General features: G+C 42.4%; 1 protein-coding gene across 2 annotated transcripts in view; it reads right to left on the reverse strand.

Moving 5' to 3' along the window:
- The window catches only part of LOC118076675 (transducin-like enhancer protein 1), an 82,781-nt gene that overhangs the window by 55,018 nt on the left and 9,738 nt on the right, over positions 1-18,025 (reverse strand). The window contains exons 5-6 of one of the 2 annotated variants that reach the window (XM_035099516.3): positions 4,789-4,851; positions 2,942-3,046 (exon numbers count right to left, since the gene is read on the reverse strand). In XM_035099516.3, coding sequence (XP_034955407.1) covers positions 2,942-3,046; positions 4,789-4,851 — 168 coding nt within the window. The remainder of the gene's footprint in view (positions 1-2,941; positions 3,047-4,788; positions 4,852-18,025) is intronic. The other variant, XM_035099517.3, reaches the window with a different exon arrangement.

Below are 18,025 nucleotides of genomic sequence, written 5' to 3' on the forward strand. Positions count from 1 at the left end.
ATAAGATAATTATTGATGTATACAAATGTGGCAAAAGGAGAGATGATCTCTTCTTGGACCAACTTGGTGGAAGCATGAAGGGGAAAAAATAGTGAGCTTTCCAGTGTGTGTGTGTGTGTGTGTGTGTGTGTGTGTACACACGCGTACACACAGACAACTGTTCTTCAGGCTATAATAGAATTGTCAGATCAGCTATGCAAGAAGCTGAGATTGGGGGAAAGGGTGGAATGTGGGAGTTTGACGAGCTAGATAGGGATGCATGTAGTATTTATGAATACTCACTGAGAACTGAAGTATATTTCTGCTGGCAGTGACATGTTAATACCTCAAGGCTGCAATCCTATATACACTTACTAGGGAGTAAGCCACACAGAAATCGGCAGAGTTTTTTCCAAGTAAACATGCGCACAGAATTGCACTGCACATCAAGCAAAATTACAGCAGCTGAAGGACTTAGGAAAAGAGCAAATGTCCTAGATTAAAACTATGTTAGCATATTAAGCTAAGGGATGGTAGACAGAGTCCTTTAAAAACACACTGTCAAGAAATGTTTATGCTGGAGCTGCAAAGCAGGGACTCAGTGCAGAGTGCGACTTGTATTCAATTGAATGGAGTTTGTAAAAAAAAATGAGCTTGGGTCAGAGCTGGGCACTTCATAGCAAAAAACAAAACAAAAACCCAGCCAGACATGCCACAAAAGCTTCATGTTCCAATGTCAAAAGGTGATGATGATGATGATGATGATGATGATGATGATGATGATGATGAAAGAAATGTATTTGCACTGTGCTGTGTCTGCTACAAAGCTCAGAAAGTATACCTGAAACCACTATTTAAAATATGCCTATTAACCAGAGGTGTTTGTTAAATCAATGTACACACACACACACACACACACACACAGAGAGAGAGAGAGAGAGAGAGAGAGAGAGAGAGAGAGAGAGAGAGAGAGAGAGAGAGAGAGAGAGAGAGAGAGAGACTAGGTACATGAACTTTTGAGCTAAACTTTCAAATTAAGAATTTATTAGACAAGCAGAGGCTGTTAAGACACCAGACAAATAGAGACTTAATTATTTTTTTAAGTAGTTGATTGGATGGGAGGGGGGGGAGAAACAAGGATTCAGTTCAAAAGGGGGGTATGTTTATGCAAAGCTAATCTGTCAAGTGTAATAAAGCAGCTTGAATAAAATTTAAGCTGAAAATCCACTGACACTCCCCATTGCAGGGAGGAATAGCTATTAAAAGGAAATGAAGGTCACCCTCCCCGTTTATTTCACCTAATTGACTGCCAATAGCTTACCACAGGCAAAGCAACAGCAGATCTACAATTGAGAAACTGATAAAAGGAGAGTTTTCAAGCTGAGACTCATTCTTTTAATCCTCCCTCCCTCTTATGTTTTTTTTTCCCATCTCCAGTTGGGATGTAATTTTAAGCACAGATGGATTAACTGGTTCCATTGTCTGCAGACGTCATTGGACTATGGCACTGTTAATCTATACAGCAGCATGTCTAATTATCATTACAAAGTGTCTGAGGGAACTCTAAAGACCAGCAGGGCATCTTCTCACAAGCAATTAACATAAATTGATAAATGAATAATTTGAATCTGCTCAAGCACTCGCGTATGAATAAAATCAGAAGAAGGAGGACCACCTCTTGTTTCTGCTCCTTTCGCTTACTGTAGAAGGGCAGTAAAGATTAGTGATGTTTCTAGAGTATGGCAGCAGGGCTTAGGAAATGAACGCATGGCTCATGAACTTCAATAATGCAAAATAGGTTACAGAGCAATCCTAATCCTCAGAGTTGCTGCTCAGTGGACAAGTCTGCTATGGACCCGCCACCCGCTTTCAGGATTTAGAGCTCCTTTAGAGCTCCAGCAGTGGGGTGAGGGGGACATGGCGGAGGCAGGAAACAAAAAGCTCCACACTGGCAAAGAACAAAACGCATGGGGAAAAGCCCCCAAGCAACAGTAGGGGAAAGATGGAGAAAACTGGCACACTGACTGGCTCCTCAGATCTGTGTAAACTAATATAAATATATACAGTGGTACCTCTACTTACGAATAACTCTACTTACGAATGTTTCTACTTATGAATGGAGCTCCGTCCGCCATCTTGGATGCAGTTTAGATAGGATTTTTTCCACTTACGAATTTTTAGATAAAGTTGCTTCTACTTTTAGATAAGGTTGCATTCCTATGGGATTTGACTTACAATTTTTTCGACTTACAAATGTGTGTTCGGAACGCATTAAATTCATAAGTAGAGGTACCACTGTAGTTTGACTTTTGTCACTTGTTTAGTTCCTTGTTTGGATGATATCCAAACATAACTATTGTATCTGTGAAATAAAGATCCATTTATCTATCTATCTATCAGACTAATGGACTAATGAACTAGCATGACTTCGGAAGGTGGTAGATCACTGCCAGTTTTTGATATTGGGTTGTAGATCATACCCTACTCGGACATGCCTGGTTTAGTTAATTCCCCCTTCAGTTGATTTCAATAGAGGGAATTTTACAAAAGGTTGTCTTCCCGGGTTAAAAAAGGGGAAAGTGTCACCCACTCTTCATCTCCTGCCTCAACCAGTACAAGTCTGCAGTGCGTTGAAAATGGTGGGCCATGTCACTCCCCACTCTGAAAACTCAGACACATACACTATGACCAAACCTTAGTATATTGGATGGAGACTCAGAAGAGAAAGCTTTTGCAGCCTATTAATTCCCATACTCCAAACTAGACAGAGCAATAGCACAAATCTAGAAATATAGGGTGCAATACATAGGCCCAAGCAATATTATCAGATTTTTAAAAGAGGCAGGTGCCAGGACAAATAATGCTGAATAACTAGCGTTAAGTATCAAAATTATTACAAATCAAACATTTAACACATCAAAAACTACCAATGCAATAAGAAAGGAAAGCTGGTTATACACACTGTAGGAGGTAGACCTGGTAGGCCACGTACCCCGATGATGGCATTCAGCTCAGCCATGGTCACTTGTTTGGCACGTTCTACTGCTTGAGCAACTTGTTGTTGATGCTGGAAAGACAAACATATCATTCCCATTGTTAGAACCAACCTAACTGAACTAAGCTGGAACCAAGTGACATTTTATCAAGGGGCAGAGGATTTCCAAGCCACTCGCAAGCTACTATATATAGGCCAGGGGTGGCCAACTCCCAAGAGACTGTGATCTACTCACAGAGTTAAAAACTGGCGGCGATCTACCCCCTTTTGGGGGGTTCAGGTCAAAATGGTTGAGCTTTTTTCAGGAAAGAGGAAGGCCCGTTTTTAGGGGTTCAGGTCAAAGTTGTAGGGCTTTTTTAGGGGAGAGAAAAGCCCCATTTCTTTGGGGTGCAGGGCAAAAATGTTGAGCTTTTTCAGGGGAGCCAAAGTTGTTGAGCTTCTTTGGGGGAGGGGAGCCAGTGATCTACCACAGACATCCAGTGATCTACTGGTAGATCATGATCTACAAGTTGGACATGCCTGATATAGGCATTCTGTGTGGAAAGGATGAAGCTTGAAAAGGCAAGCACATGTCTTTTGATTTTTCTTAAAATCACGGAGGTTTCTTATTACAACTCTTCAATAAGTGAGACCGACAGCTTTCATATACCCTCTGTTCACCATAAATAAATAAATGGTCAAGAAGCCAAATTCACATGTCACAATAAGCCTAGGTTCCTGGTTTTTCAGGAACAAGTGATGCTTTACTGCCTGCTGCAGGGTATCACTCTTGCTTCACAAGCCAGGAAACTGCAATTAAGCTTGGCCTCATCAGGCAACAAAAACCACGTTTAAGGTTGGCAAGCAATCCTGGCTTGTTAGGGCGCAACAAGCCAGCATCCTATATCCAGATGTTCCAGAGAGGCACACTTAATTGCAGCTTCCTGGTTAGTTTCTCCCATTCATGCCAGAGAAGGAGTAAAGTGGGAGTAATCAAGCAGCATAATGCTCATTCCCAAATACACCACAATAAGCTAGCAAACCCAGGCTTATTGTGACATGCAAACTCAGCCAAGGAGAGGAAGAACCTTACAGCCAACTTTGATCAACTCTTCCAGGATGCTACATCTTTAATCACATACACATTATAATTATGTGGTTTCGGAAATATTTGGTGACAATATGGATGTAATCTACAAGCTGTATTCAGGAACAGCAGCAACAACTGCTTGCTCAACAACAGAGCCTGCAGCACTAGACTAGTGTCCAGAGCCCCAGAATAACCATTACATTCCTACCCACCAATCAAGTATGTAAAGAGAATTGGATTGAACAATTCCAGCCTCTATGCTGTCCACTATGTCAGATGGCACAACCCTACGTGCAAAGTAAAAAGTGTTTTTTCATGGCAATTCAACAAACTTTCCAGCAACATGGTCATACCTCTTTTGTGTCTCCATTATAATTATGCATGAATATGGTATCAGAATTCTCTTTCTATAATAATAATAATTAGACTTTTCTAGGAACTGTATTTCACAAATGCCACTCCAATTGTATAGTGTCCTATCATTAAATGCCAACATTTTTATTTACACAGAAATTAACAAATGGTTAGCTGCCTTAGAAAGAATAATTTTGTGACTGAATTATTTAGTTGGTGTGCCTCCTCTCATCTGCCATTCCAAATTAACAGGGGGCTTGCATTCTTCAGCTACAACAGATGTTCCTCACTCTTGTGAATTTTGATAAAATTAACATCTTGAAAACTAGCTAATTCAAAAACAAAGATGCAACATAATTTCACTTTTTAATAGCTGGACAATTTTACTTACTTCTTGAGACAAAAATGGGATGACTTGTGCACAGATTGTATTCAATCTCTTGGCAATTTCTGTCTATAGAGAAAAGTAAATATTTAGATTAAAACATGCCATTATACATTAGTTCATTTACAAAAACCATATTAAGTACAAATATTAGGAACATTTAAAGTAGGGCAGCATTAGGTGGAGTCTAGAGTGCATGTGATTAATCAGAGCAGGTTTCAGTCTGTTGAGGGACATCTGTTGATGCCTCCACTACCTCATACTGTATCTACATATATTAGAGCACAAATCTGTTCTTCGTAAGTAGCTCATTAGCAAGTAAAGCATTGGTTAAAATCCAGCATGAGCTAAACCCCTTTAGACTGACAAATCTATTGTTCTTCCACGTTATTGGCCACACAGAATAGGATATGAAAACATTTGCCACAATAGCATCTTCAAAATACTAGGGTGGTGGTTGAGGCAACCATTTGATCAAAGTCTAAATAACTTAAGGAAAGAACAGTATTTTAGTAGCAAGTATCTTTATCAATTAAGCACTATTCTCCAATAAACTCTTATCCATAGGAGGGGTTTCCTTATCAAGCACCATCATGACCTAGGAGGTACTAGATTAGACTTTAGATTAACATGGAAAGAAGCCAGTCTAAGTGGAAGGGTCAGTTCTATAACTCAAGTTATATAAAGCATCCGCTTTATACACAGAAAGTTCCAGGCACAATCCCCAACATGTCCAGAGAGTGCTGAGAATGTCCCTTGCCCCTACATCCTAGAAAACGACAGCCAGGCAGTGGTGATTTCTGAGCTAGATGGAGCTCAGAAATTGGCATGACACTCGGAAGAATGCTACTGCACAGGGTGGGCAACCTGTGGACTTCTAGATATTATTTAGCTTGATATTATTAACTAGATATTGTTTAAAAACCTGAAGGACCATAGACTAGCACAACAGCCCGTAGTCCCGATTTCTCTGGTACATCACAGATTGTCTGCAAGGCCTCTGCAGAGGCCCCGAGGCTGATGAAATACATCAGGTAGCTGGACTGCAATTCCGCTGCAGTGTTGGCTTCCAGAAGTACGTCAGCGGCCTTGGTGGGGACCTAGAGGAAGCGGGAGGCCTCACAGGGCATCTCATTGTCAGCAGGTCTGTTTAGTGGAATACTCTTCTCATTCCTATGCTACTGTCTTCATCTGCAGTGTTCAATTAGCATACAGTCATATCTCATGTTGCGTTAGGTTCATGTTGTGTCTTTTCGGCTTGCGAACCCGGCAAACCCGGAAGTGTATACAGTACTTCCGAGTTTTGCCGCACATGTGTGCGCAGAAGCATTCTACATGCTTCGCACATGCGCAGAAGCGCTCTATCACGCTGTGTGCATGCGCAAAAGCGGTGCTCTAGTTACAGACTTTCCAGGGTGTGAACGGCATCCCAGAATGGATCGAGCCCGTAACTAGAGGTACCACTGTACTTAAAAGGAAACTTTTAAGCGTCCTATCCTCTGCCTACCATCTGAAGGGTGCTAGTTCATTTAACTTCGCCAGAAAGCCAAACTACTTCAGACTTTAATTTGACACACAACCCACAAGCTCACATCAATTAAAACAAAAACAAAAAACACCATGTTCTACAAATGCTCTGAAGTCAGAATCCGACTTTTACAAAAGAACAATAAAAAGGATGGAGCAAACCAAAACCAGTCAGCCAATCAAAATCTAAGCCATATTTCAGAGATGTGCTATAAAATATATATGGTATTAAATCTCTGGGAGGCCTGTCACAGACTCTAAAGTTCATGTAGTATTCATGACTTCTGAGCTGTCACCAGTTTGACACAGCTTATCGTTTGATTTCTGATCTGCAAATATAGAGGACAGTTAAAACAATGAGGGATTAAAGAAGCAAGGCCTCGCAGCTACATCAACACTAATTGCCCATGTTCTCGCTGGCTCCCTAGCAAAGCAGATTGCAGAGGTCGGTGCTGCACATGAAAGCCCTTGCTCGCATTTGTATGGCAGCAGCTTTCTGCTGAGCAGCTCAAGTGCCCTTAATTGTTTATGTTCTTAATGCAAGGCCTCTTGAATGCATTCATTTTTAATAGCAGGCTTGAGTGTGGGGCCTATCAAAGAGTACACAAAAACTCCAGTCATTAGACCTTGCTATCAGGAATGATGGCCTTTTGATTTATTTGCAAATGACAGGTTTGCCAGGCCCCCAGACTCAAGTGCTGCCCTCTTTTTTGAAGCATCGGGAAAATCAACATGAAGGAATTCAGCTGCATTGTGCAATATGCAGTTAAGACTGCAGTCGTTTTTTGTCACTTGTGAGCCTGTGTCTGCAAGTTCTTCTTATTAAATGAAAAGTGTTTTGACCTAAAATGTAGCTAACTGCGAGTACCAGTACTTGTCTTATGTCAAATGTTAGTTCTTGAGTGCCTCTCCCACCCACCTACCCACACAACTTGGAACAGCTTTTAAATAAGCTCAAAAATGGCCATTATTGAATTTGCACCCAATTTTTCCTACACACTCTGCAGCAGGAAACAAAGACATTTAACCAGATTAGTAGTTATTGAAATGCGTGATACCCTTTTTAAACAAACCCTTCCCTAAATTTCTAAGTTTCTATAGGTCACTGGTTTTTCGTTAGGTAAAGGGACCCCTGACCATTAGGTCCAGTCGCAACGACTCTGGGGTTGCGGAGCTCATCTCACTTTATTGGCCGAGGAAGCCGGCGTACAGCTTCTGGGTCATGTGGCCAGCATGACAAAGCCTCTTCTGGCGAACCAGAGCAGCGCACGGAAATTCCGTTTACCTTCCTGCCAGAGCGGTACCTATTTATCTACTTGCACTTTGACGTGCTTTCGAACTGCTAGGTTGGCAGGACTAGGGACCAAGCAACGGGGGTGCACTGCACAAACAGGCCAAGGAGCCTTCTTTTTAATGCACCCCAGTTTAAAATGTTTCCCCCACATGCACACAAAATAGCCCATGTGAAAGAGCATGACCTTCTAAACCTAGGTGAGGAACCCCTTTTAGCCCATGGGCTGCATGGGCAACCTCGTGGGAGCTGCACAGCAGTGGTAAGTGGGGCCAAAATGCAAACATGGCAGAGCATTCGATATGACATTTAGTTCTGTACAGTCTGTTACACTCCAGCCATGCAAAAAAAAAAAAATATGCAAGAAGTTTCTATGAACATACCTCCAGACTCCTACCAGGCAAAGGAAGAAACATGATCACAGTTCAAGGATATACTCCAGCCAGGCCACGGCCTGTGGGAGAGTTCCAAGCAGGGCCGGTGTGTCCATTTAGGCGGACTAGGTCATTGCCTAGGGCGCAAAAATGGAGGGGGCGCTGCCGAGCCTGCCCCGCAAAACCCCCACGCCACAGGTGGGAGGGCGTCAAGCTCCCCCCCTTGGCCCGCGCTCCTCCCGCCAATGGAGGGGACACAGGGGCATCAGCGGTGTGTTTGCATGCGTCATGACGCATGCGCCCGGGGGGCGCCAGAAGGTTTTTTGTCTAGGGCGCAAAAAGCCCTAGCACCGCTCCTGGTTCCAAGGACCCAGCAGAAAAGTTTGGAGGGCCATGTTTGAACACCAGACCAACTCTCTGCCTTCTGTGCTAGCGGGGAGCTCAAAACAAACACACTCAACAGTGGTACTTCATTCTGCTACTTGCACAGACCAAGCATGATCTTGCGTGTGAAGATGTTCGGCAAAATGTGATTCCTGTTTGACAACAGATTCTTAATTCTTGAAAAATGAATTGCAGACGTTCTTCGTAACCAATGATCCCTGTAGTACATTAGCAGCAACAAACAATAAATCCAAGACAAACAGCTGAGACGTCTCACCCTCCATTCTGGGGGGTTTTAATGCCAAAATCAGGATGTTTTCCTATCGCAAACAGCTTCTCATCAAACACACACTCCAATCTCCATAATTTTATCATTGTAAACTCTCAGTGAAGGAGGACTTTCTTTGCCTATACAGCCAAGCCCTAAAGTGAGAAAAAGAAGTCCAAAGGAAACAGGCTGCACTTCCTGAAACCTAGGAGACATTCTGCCTGGACAGGAAATGGAGGGATGCAGGGAGACCTGGATTCTCTCACTGTCATAAAATGCAACTCAATTATGGTGATTAAACAGCTCACCATTAAAAGCTCTTTTACCTCCAGCTGGTTTTCCTGATGTAAGCAGCGAAATACGTTTTTAGAAGACAAGAGAGAGTAGGGACACAATAAAACTTATTCTCTCGGCCAGAACAGGCATGTGGGTGACAGAATCTAGTCCCATTCACCCAACCTCACTCATGAATTTATGTTTTCCTCTCTTCTCAAGGTGATAAAAGCTATCTTGAAGTTTTAACTTAAATGAGTGGTGTGCAGATTTCAAGTTTCCAAATGTTTCGGAAGTCAGACAGACTTCTGGAATGGATTCCATTCCACTTCCCAGGTATGACTGTACACCCTGATCTACCTTCCACCCACCTTAAAATCATCGAACTCTCATCCCCAGCCTTATAAAAGTATGAAATTTCTAAAACAACTTAATAAAATCTTTCTTGCATAATTACAATGCAACATCTGACAGCCACTTCTCATGAGGCTAAAAAAACATTTTCTTCATGTACTTCCTCCTCCTCGAACACAGCACTTTGCTTGTAATTGCTCAACTACCTTGGAGAGAACTTCAGATCAGCATGGCTGTTAGCTATTTATAAACAACAGCGTGCATAGCACATTTTGCAAATATTTTCTCACACATCCCTTTGGGTTGTTTTTCACACCCACTGGCAAAGGTGTGCAAAAGTCACAGAATCCTAGAATTGTAGACTTGGAAGGCAGAGGCATCAGCAGCGCGCGCGCGCACACACACACACACACGGGTGACTTAATTCCCCCTATATATATATATATATCTGGGGCACAACATGGCACCTCTGTATGCTGAAATCATTTGAAAACAAACCTAAACTTGGGAACTTGGGAAACAATTTCCAAGAGGTCAGTCTAGTTGTGGGATCTGTTGCACAATCTTTTATCTGCAAAACCCAAACTGGAGTTTGCCTTGGATAAGAAGACGTACTGGCCCATGGTGATTACATATCAAATTGCTCATTTAGGACCAATTTACATTTACACATGAAAGTAGGGAGGGGAAGAACTGAAGCAGGCAGCATTGTGGGGGTGGCACACAAATAAGCAATGTACTGAAAGTATGTGGGAGTAAGTTTTGCAAATCATCTGAGTGGAAGCAACCACTGAAGAAACACACAAGTCACACTTCCTGTTACCTCTGGATCTTTCAAGTTCAAAGCTGCCTCAAAACTTCATAACATTTTCCTTCCACATTCTGGAACATCAGCAAAAGCACCAAATGCAAAGAGAGAGAGAATTTAATAACATCTAGTCTAATTGCCAAGCCAACATCTATGCTGGCTTGGTCATGTACACAGAATGGAAGATGGCAGAATCCCCAAGGACATGCTCTACAGGGAGCTGGCTTCAAGCTGCCCATTGGCAGACCAACTCTGTATTACAAAGATGTCTGCAAACATGATGTGAAGCTTGGCAACATCAACCCTGCCATGTGGGAATCCCTGGCCAACGACCGCAGTGCCTAGAGACAGGTCATGCAGCCACAGCAGTGGCCAGAGGAGGAATGCAGAGAGAAGAAATGCCATGGCACACCAGCCACAACCGGACACCCTCTTCCCCAGCTGCAACAAAACATGTCTCTCCCATACTGGTGTCTACAACAGGTGCTGCAACCTTCCAACAATTTGACTTCACCTCCAAAGGCACGTTCCTCCATTGTCTCCCAAGAAAGACAGATGCAAACCAAGAACCAAGTCGTACTATTATTATTTCACTTCTGCTCCACAGCTATTGTGCCTTACTTAATTTTATAATATTAATCAACTGCAGCCATTTACTGTATTAGGTCTTACTCACGGGGATATGCTCATCAACTAGTTTCTCCTGCTCCAATGAACATTTTATCTGACTCACCAAACTTCTGGTAGACTTCAGACCATCCTTGAACAAACAAAAACAAAAACAAAACACCCCACCTAGCTCTTGCCACAAGGCTAAACCTCATCTGCCTATCCAGGAAGCAGTCTTTTAACTCCTATAAGAATCTTTATATCTCCAAACAAATCCAGCTGCTAAACAGTGCATCTGCTGAAAACAGAAGCCCTATGTACAGGGTACAGTGGAGCAGTCCTAAATCACACCTCTGACACTAGGTGGTTTAAAAAAACAACCCACCCAACAATCAACCATGCATAGTATGCAATGGCCTATAGAGAGAGCCTAATGGGGCCTCCCACTGCCGCCACCGCGCGATTTCTATTCTCATCCTGAAGCAAAGTTCTTAACCCGAGGCACTATTTCTGGGTTACCGGAGTCTGTAACCTGAAGTGTTTGTAACCTGAAGCATCTGTAACCCGAGGTACCACTGTAATGCACAGTTGTTAAAGATCTCTTGGCATAAGGGCAGGGCTAAAAGTGCCACCTCATTCTGGGCTGTTCTCGATTGTGCCTTGCATGCAAGTAATGTATAGCTGGAGGTACATCTTAGAAAACACTTAGAAGAAAAGCTATGAGAAAAAAAAGGCAATAGAGCACATTCAGAAACATTTTAGCAATGCCTAATAATGACAATTAGAACCCCAATGTTCACCAACATAACAGTTAATTTTTTTACTAGAAGTACATATAAAAGCAATCATTTTAAAAATACAGTATGACCCCCCCTAGGGTAATGGGTAAAGAAATCATCATTAAAAAGGACACTATTATCACCTATTTGAAATGATACATTCAGGCCTGCCACAGAACCAGCAACCAAGTGGACTTAATGCTCTGCTTGTGCTATAGAAGACCCAGCAAAATAGACATGAAAACTCCATCTGAATGAACAAAATGTTCTCCTTGCCATTTACACTGTGTAACAGTAATCCACCAGGGAATAAAGGTCAAGGCTGCACTTTTGGTCATTACTGAATCATTTGAGATGATCTGTGGTGAGGAAAATCGAAGGCTGCGAGTATGCAGCAAATGGCTTGACCTCAGACCAATTTTAGTCTCCATCTGTCTAACAGACATGAGGATAAAAGCTCTTTATAGGGTGTTCTTGGACTTTTTTTTCCTTTTAAAAAAGCATTGCAAGCCAGGATTCAGCCTGATAGAACATTAATAAGGAAATGGGAGCCTTTTGTGCAATCGGAACACACTTAAGATTGCTATTATTTATTATCTGAAAGACTCCCATTTTTCAAAGTCTCTTTTCTTAACTTAAAAAAAAATGTTGAGACACAATGATTTGGATCAAAAGATACCAAGTGAGGAGTGTTTCCAGTTGCTGGGTTGGGAGAGGAATAAATAGCCAATTCCTGTTTATGCAAGTTCCCAATAAGACTGGCTATAGAAGGCAAGGGAGAGGCTTGAAGGCAAGACAGGAAGCAGTAGCAACCTCCCACTGCAAACGGGCATGCCTTACTCTCATGCAGTGTGCTCACTTGATTCAAGCCATTCTGTTATAGGTTTCCTAGGTTCAGAAGTATCTTCAGGTCAAACAAAAGCAGTCAACATGTGCACAGCCAAAGAGTTATAGTCACAGTGAAATGCTGGTCATATCTATAGCCCATTTACTTTTCAAGACCTGTAGGCAAACTTGTTTCATAGTTAGAAATTAAGTATTCAGGCATTTGAACTTGCTAGTTCCCTAAATATCCTGCCATATGCAACCATTACTTAATCCCCCCTCCCTCCAATACACATGCATTATTAGCCTCCTTTAAGGAAAAAAAAATCCTGCTAAAATATGCTAGTCTCTTATTTTGGCAGTGACAGCAACACATTAAGAGGCAATGTGCCATTTCAAGAAGTTTAAGCCCCCACAGTATATCAATGTCAAACAACAGCATGTCAAACTAAGATTCAATTCAGGTAAGTGCCACTGCCAAATGTTCTTGTTCCCAGACGTGCTTTAAGATTATTTTTATTGCTTAAAATTTAATTTGTTCCAACTCACGTCTCCATGACAACATTGGCTGGCCCTGCAAATCATTTGGGTAATTGGATATCTTATCTCTCTATTGCTCTCAAATCGAATGATTCTGCTAGAATTGTAACAGCCAATCAAGTTTACAGGCCTCCTGAGTAATAGACTTAGAAAAGTGGCCACATTCATCTCCCATTTACAGCCATATTAACCATTACACACACAAAAGCCATAGAAGGTGGCCTTCAACTACATTTCAAGTTGTCAATGCTGTCACCATTAATATTATCATCAACAGAAAGGGGTGGGAAAACTTACTCCAAACAGATTAAACTCAACTGATAAACAGGAATACATATCCATTTCAAATGAGCTTTGATCAGGTGCTGTCTAGATATATTTGCAACAGCAGCACATCACTTCAAACTTCCCCACCCTCCTTACATCCAACATAATGCATCCAACGTACTGGTAATAACTGCATTCACAAAACAGGATGGCAAAAAAGCATTATCGGCTCCCACCCAGCATAGAAATTCAGATCACCATGTTTTGACTAGCATGTGCCTTTCTGCTGTCTGGGTAGCATTAATGTGAGTGGATGCCAAACTCAAAAAAGGATACCCATTGTATTATGCTCCACTTTGTCCTTGTTCATTATTCTGATCCAGTTAAAACCAGAGCAATTTGATTGAGTGGATTTAATTTTCCTAACTGGCTTGTGGGTGGTACTGTTAATTGTTCACCTATTCATTTACAGTGGAACCTTGGTTTACGAACGCCTCGGTTTACGAATTTTTGGTTTACAAATGATTGTAACCCAGATGTAAGTAACCCAAGCTCTCCGAGGCCTACGGAGGCCTCCGCGAAGCCCCGGCCTCCGCGAAGCCATCCAAGGCTCCGTGGCTGTGCTCCACGAAGGCCCGGGCTTGGATCCGGACCTCTGCAAAGGCCCGGGCTTCAATCCAAACCTGCGCAAAGCCATCCAAGGCTCCATGGCTGCGCTGCAGTACCGGATGCCTTTGGATCACTCCGCGAAGGCCCCAACAAGACAAACCCCAAGACAAACCCCAACATCTGATCCGTGGGGCCTACGGAGACCCCGCAAATGGCCTCTGCAAGTGCCCCAACAAGACAAACCCCAAGACAAACAGCGACAAACCCCAACATCCAAGAGGCCTCCACAACTGCCCCAAGCCAAGCCTTGACATCCACAGGATGCCCAGCAGGTCGCATCCCAGCCCCAAAGTTAGGTAAGGAACACTTACCTAGCGAATACAAAGAGCTGTGAAGCTAAGAAACAAAGATGAACCCGGGCCGAAAAGCCCTTTACCAACCCTTGCCCCACCCACAGCTGTAGAAAGATGGGTGGCACCTTGCCAGGTAATCCCACCTACCCTGTGGGGGGGTGGAATGGAAAATTTTGGGATTCTGCAAGGGATTTTGGGATTTGTTTATGTGAGTCTGCCCTGTGCCTTACTTTATAGTACAGGACATTGATTATTGCCTTCATTTTATGGATCAATGGCCTCATTAGACAGTAAAATTTGTGTTAAATTGCTGTTTTAGGGGGCGTTTTTCATCATCTGGAACGGATTAATCCAGTTTCCATTACTTTCAATGGGAAAGTTCGCTTCAGTTTAAGTACGCTTCAGTTTAAGTTCAGACTTCCGGAACCAATTGTGTTTGTAAACCGAGGTAGCACTGTATTTTCAAGCCATGAGCGTTCTACTCTTTGTGAGGGCTAAATTACACCAGATTAGTTTCCAAAGTAAGTTTCACTTCCATACAGGAAACTGTGTGGGTAAAGTCACGTGTCAAACGCAGACATGCACATGCCTCTTTGGTAACCTCAACAGGCCAGCCGGGGATTCCCAACATTTGTCCCATGACTTACACATGCAATTCTCTCCCCTGGGCAGGCATATGAAGCAAGTCTAAGTTCATTTATCTTCACACATGGTACCCCTTCTTCCTTTCTCCCAAGTAAGCTTCTAAGTCAGGCATCCCCAAACTTCGGCCCTCCAGATGTTTTGGACTACAATTCCCATCATCCCTGACCACTGGTCCCGTTAGCTAGGGGTCATGGGAGTTGTAGGCCAAAACATCTGGAGGGCCGCAGTTTGGGGATGCCTGTTCTAAGTGTAATTTTCTATATATTCATGACTGGTACTGATGTACAATAGTACTATTCCCCCACATTTCATTCATTAATATACTACTTTTCATATAAGACTGCAAAGCCAAAGAAAAACAAAATTAAATACAGCACATAAAAAAAATCCATAAAGTTGGTTTCCACTCACTCAGTACCCACATGAATTCCACATCTATTACTGCCACCCTCCTACACCAGTCCCCACAAAACACTCTCAACAGTTACTGGTCCCAACAATTCCCTAGGCATGTATACAAAAGACCACAGCACAACATTAGCAGCCTGGATGCTCTGAGATTGAAACCAAATTTAATTTGGGACTCCACCAACGCCAATGAAAGTCTAACATGGTCACCCATTCACACTGGGGTTAGTGTTGACTGCAGAGGAACTAAATTACCACCCTAGTTGTCAAATAAGAATTTGCAGCTCCTACAGAGAAGTGATAATCGGTCAGCCCCTTTTTAAAGGGTTACATGCTCTTACCCTAGCACAGCATCACACACCCCACACTCTGCCAAAATGCAGTAATAAAGGGGATAGGTCCCTTGCCCTCAAGCACCCCAAAACCATAGCTCAGCAATGTTTGTAACATTTGTTAAAGGTATTGGTGGGCGGCCATTAAACTGTGCTCTGCCCTTCAGCCTATCCGCTATGCTACAATATTATATAAAGAATTTAATTGAAGGTTTCGTTCCCTTCTGACCCTGTTCACACCCCCAGTCATATTCGATTCCTCTGACGGAAGAGAACCGATGTCCATTAAAACCTTATGACACAATGTTAGTCGGGTTGCACAAGAAATAATAGTTTTTCGGCTATAGTTCGAAAATACATTCTTCCATTGATAAGATAATTAGTTTACTTAAAATGGTAATCTAAGTGCCAATACATAGTGACTCGGTCAGTTATGACACTCTACTGAATGTGTGAAGTGCTTGTACTTAACAATTCTGAAACTGGAGTAATATATAGTATTATGAAGGCACTGCCTTATGTCTGATCTGCAAATATCACTTCTTGTTGAAAGAACAAACATCTATGAAGTTACCCTAAGTCTACTACCATATGCATATAGCTGCTTGCATGAAAACTGTGCTAAAAATCAGTGAGGTTTACTTTTGAGTAAACATGCATTTGACCGGGCTGCATGTTACAGGTGCATGTATGGCTAAGAGGAGCAACGTCAATACATGGGTAACTCGGGGAGCCTATTCACAGAACCACCGTGGGCTTTTCTTCTTTTTAAAAAAAGTGTGTGGCATTTTGCTCTTGTCAATGTGAAACTGAACTTGTCACCACAAACAGATTGGTGACAGTGCTCACTGAAGCTCATTCACACAACCAGCTTATTTCAGGCCATTTCAAAGAAAGCCAAATAAGCTAAAGAAGTCCTTGTAATAGCTGGGAGGGGTATATGTCTTACCCCCACATCTTCTAGGCTTAACTGAATGCCATCTTGACCAGGCAGCAAACAAAGACCCCTTGTGCTTTGCTCCCTTTCTACTCAACTGAAAGCTACCTTTGTGTTTCCACTCACTAATCCATAGAAGCCTTTCACATGGCACAAAACAGAGGTTGCAGCATTTTGTTCCCTAAATCAATTTTCTTCTCAGCCATCCACTAGATGTTCCAGCACAGAGAAAGAACAGTCCTTCCCTTCTAATTCAAAAATCCATACTGCCATTGCCCTTGCAAACTGCTAAACAAGCAGTATTGGCAATTCACTTGTGTTCAGTAATATATTTACTGCAAATCCCAATGGCTTGCCTCCTAATGCAGTTTTCTATTGTGTCTGTTCTTGTCAATACACTGACTGGTCACCTTACTCCATAAGCTGCTTTGACCGACTGTTTACCCAAGATATCAAAAGGCTGAAAACGGAACAAAAAACAATCCAGTGCGGCTTGATTTTCTGTGCAATAATTTTTTTTTTTTTTTACGCCTTACAACATAAGACCGGCCACTTAGCCAGAGGTTTGTGTCACTGCTCCAGAAGCATGGCCCGTGGCAGTTCAGCCATGTCCTACTTTTTATCATTTACCAATCAGTCTTAACTGTTTAGATTGCCCCAATTAACCACAGTAAGACTGCAGGTAAGAACTCTTTACATACTGCCAGGCAAACCCATTGCTGAGGTTACAAAAGGCACATCCAACTGTCACACATTTCAAGAGAAGGTTGCCCCTTAGAGCCAACTCTCCTGTGCCTGCCCCCCCCCCTCAGAATGTATGCAGTGGATTGTTTAATAGAAGAGATTCACTTTTCAAGATCTCCTGCTGTTTGACAAGTCCTGATAAGGACTGAGCAGCTGAAGAGTGGTGGTGCTGGGAATTTTAGTTTGCAGAGAAATAACAGTTGAGGGCCAAGATTTTAACCCTTGCTCTTTTTTCAACATTCCTCTGCACCACCTTTCCCCACCAATGGAGTTCCCAGATGTGCATTTCCCCCCTGAATCCTTGCTCTGTGGCCAAATGCCTGTCTAAATCCCTGAGCCAAACTAGACTGGGATGTGCTGTTCAGCACACCAGTGGTAAAAAAAAATATATATGTTCAGCTTAATTCCACAAAGATAGAGAATCAATGCATTCAGCAGAAATTCAGACCACATTTTATGACAGCAATTCAAATGCAGCAGCCAAAGGAAGGAGAAATTATCTTTAAATATGTTCTAATTATACCCTGAGTCTGGATCCTCATGATTGATCCTCTTCCCTACAAAACAAATTTCCTGCATGTAGAAAACCAGATATATTTACTGATATTTAGTTTACTAGGAAGGTGAGCCTTCCTCCCTTATCTCAGCGAGAACTAGGTGAACACTACTATGCCTCTTAAGAAAGGTGTAGAGAACCAAGGAAGTCTCTTGAATGAAAGGTAGGGAAGTGCAACTAAGATATTCAATGGAAGGTGAGAGGTGGGGGGGGCAGATTTTGGCATTGCAGAAAGTGCCACTGAAGTTTGAGAAATCAAGGTCCTCCACTGCTTAAATTGTCACTCTGTTTAACCCACTATTGTCAACATCCACTACTGATGATTTAATGAGCAATCAGGAAGATATTTTTTTGCAGGAA

The sequence above is a fragment of the Zootoca vivipara genome, chromosome 10, assembly GCF_965207765.1.
Source record: "Zootoca vivipara chromosome 10, rZooViv2.hap1.1, whole genome shotgun sequence".
Lineage (NCBI taxonomy): Eukaryota > Metazoa > Chordata > Lepidosauria > Squamata > Lacertidae > Zootoca > Zootoca vivipara.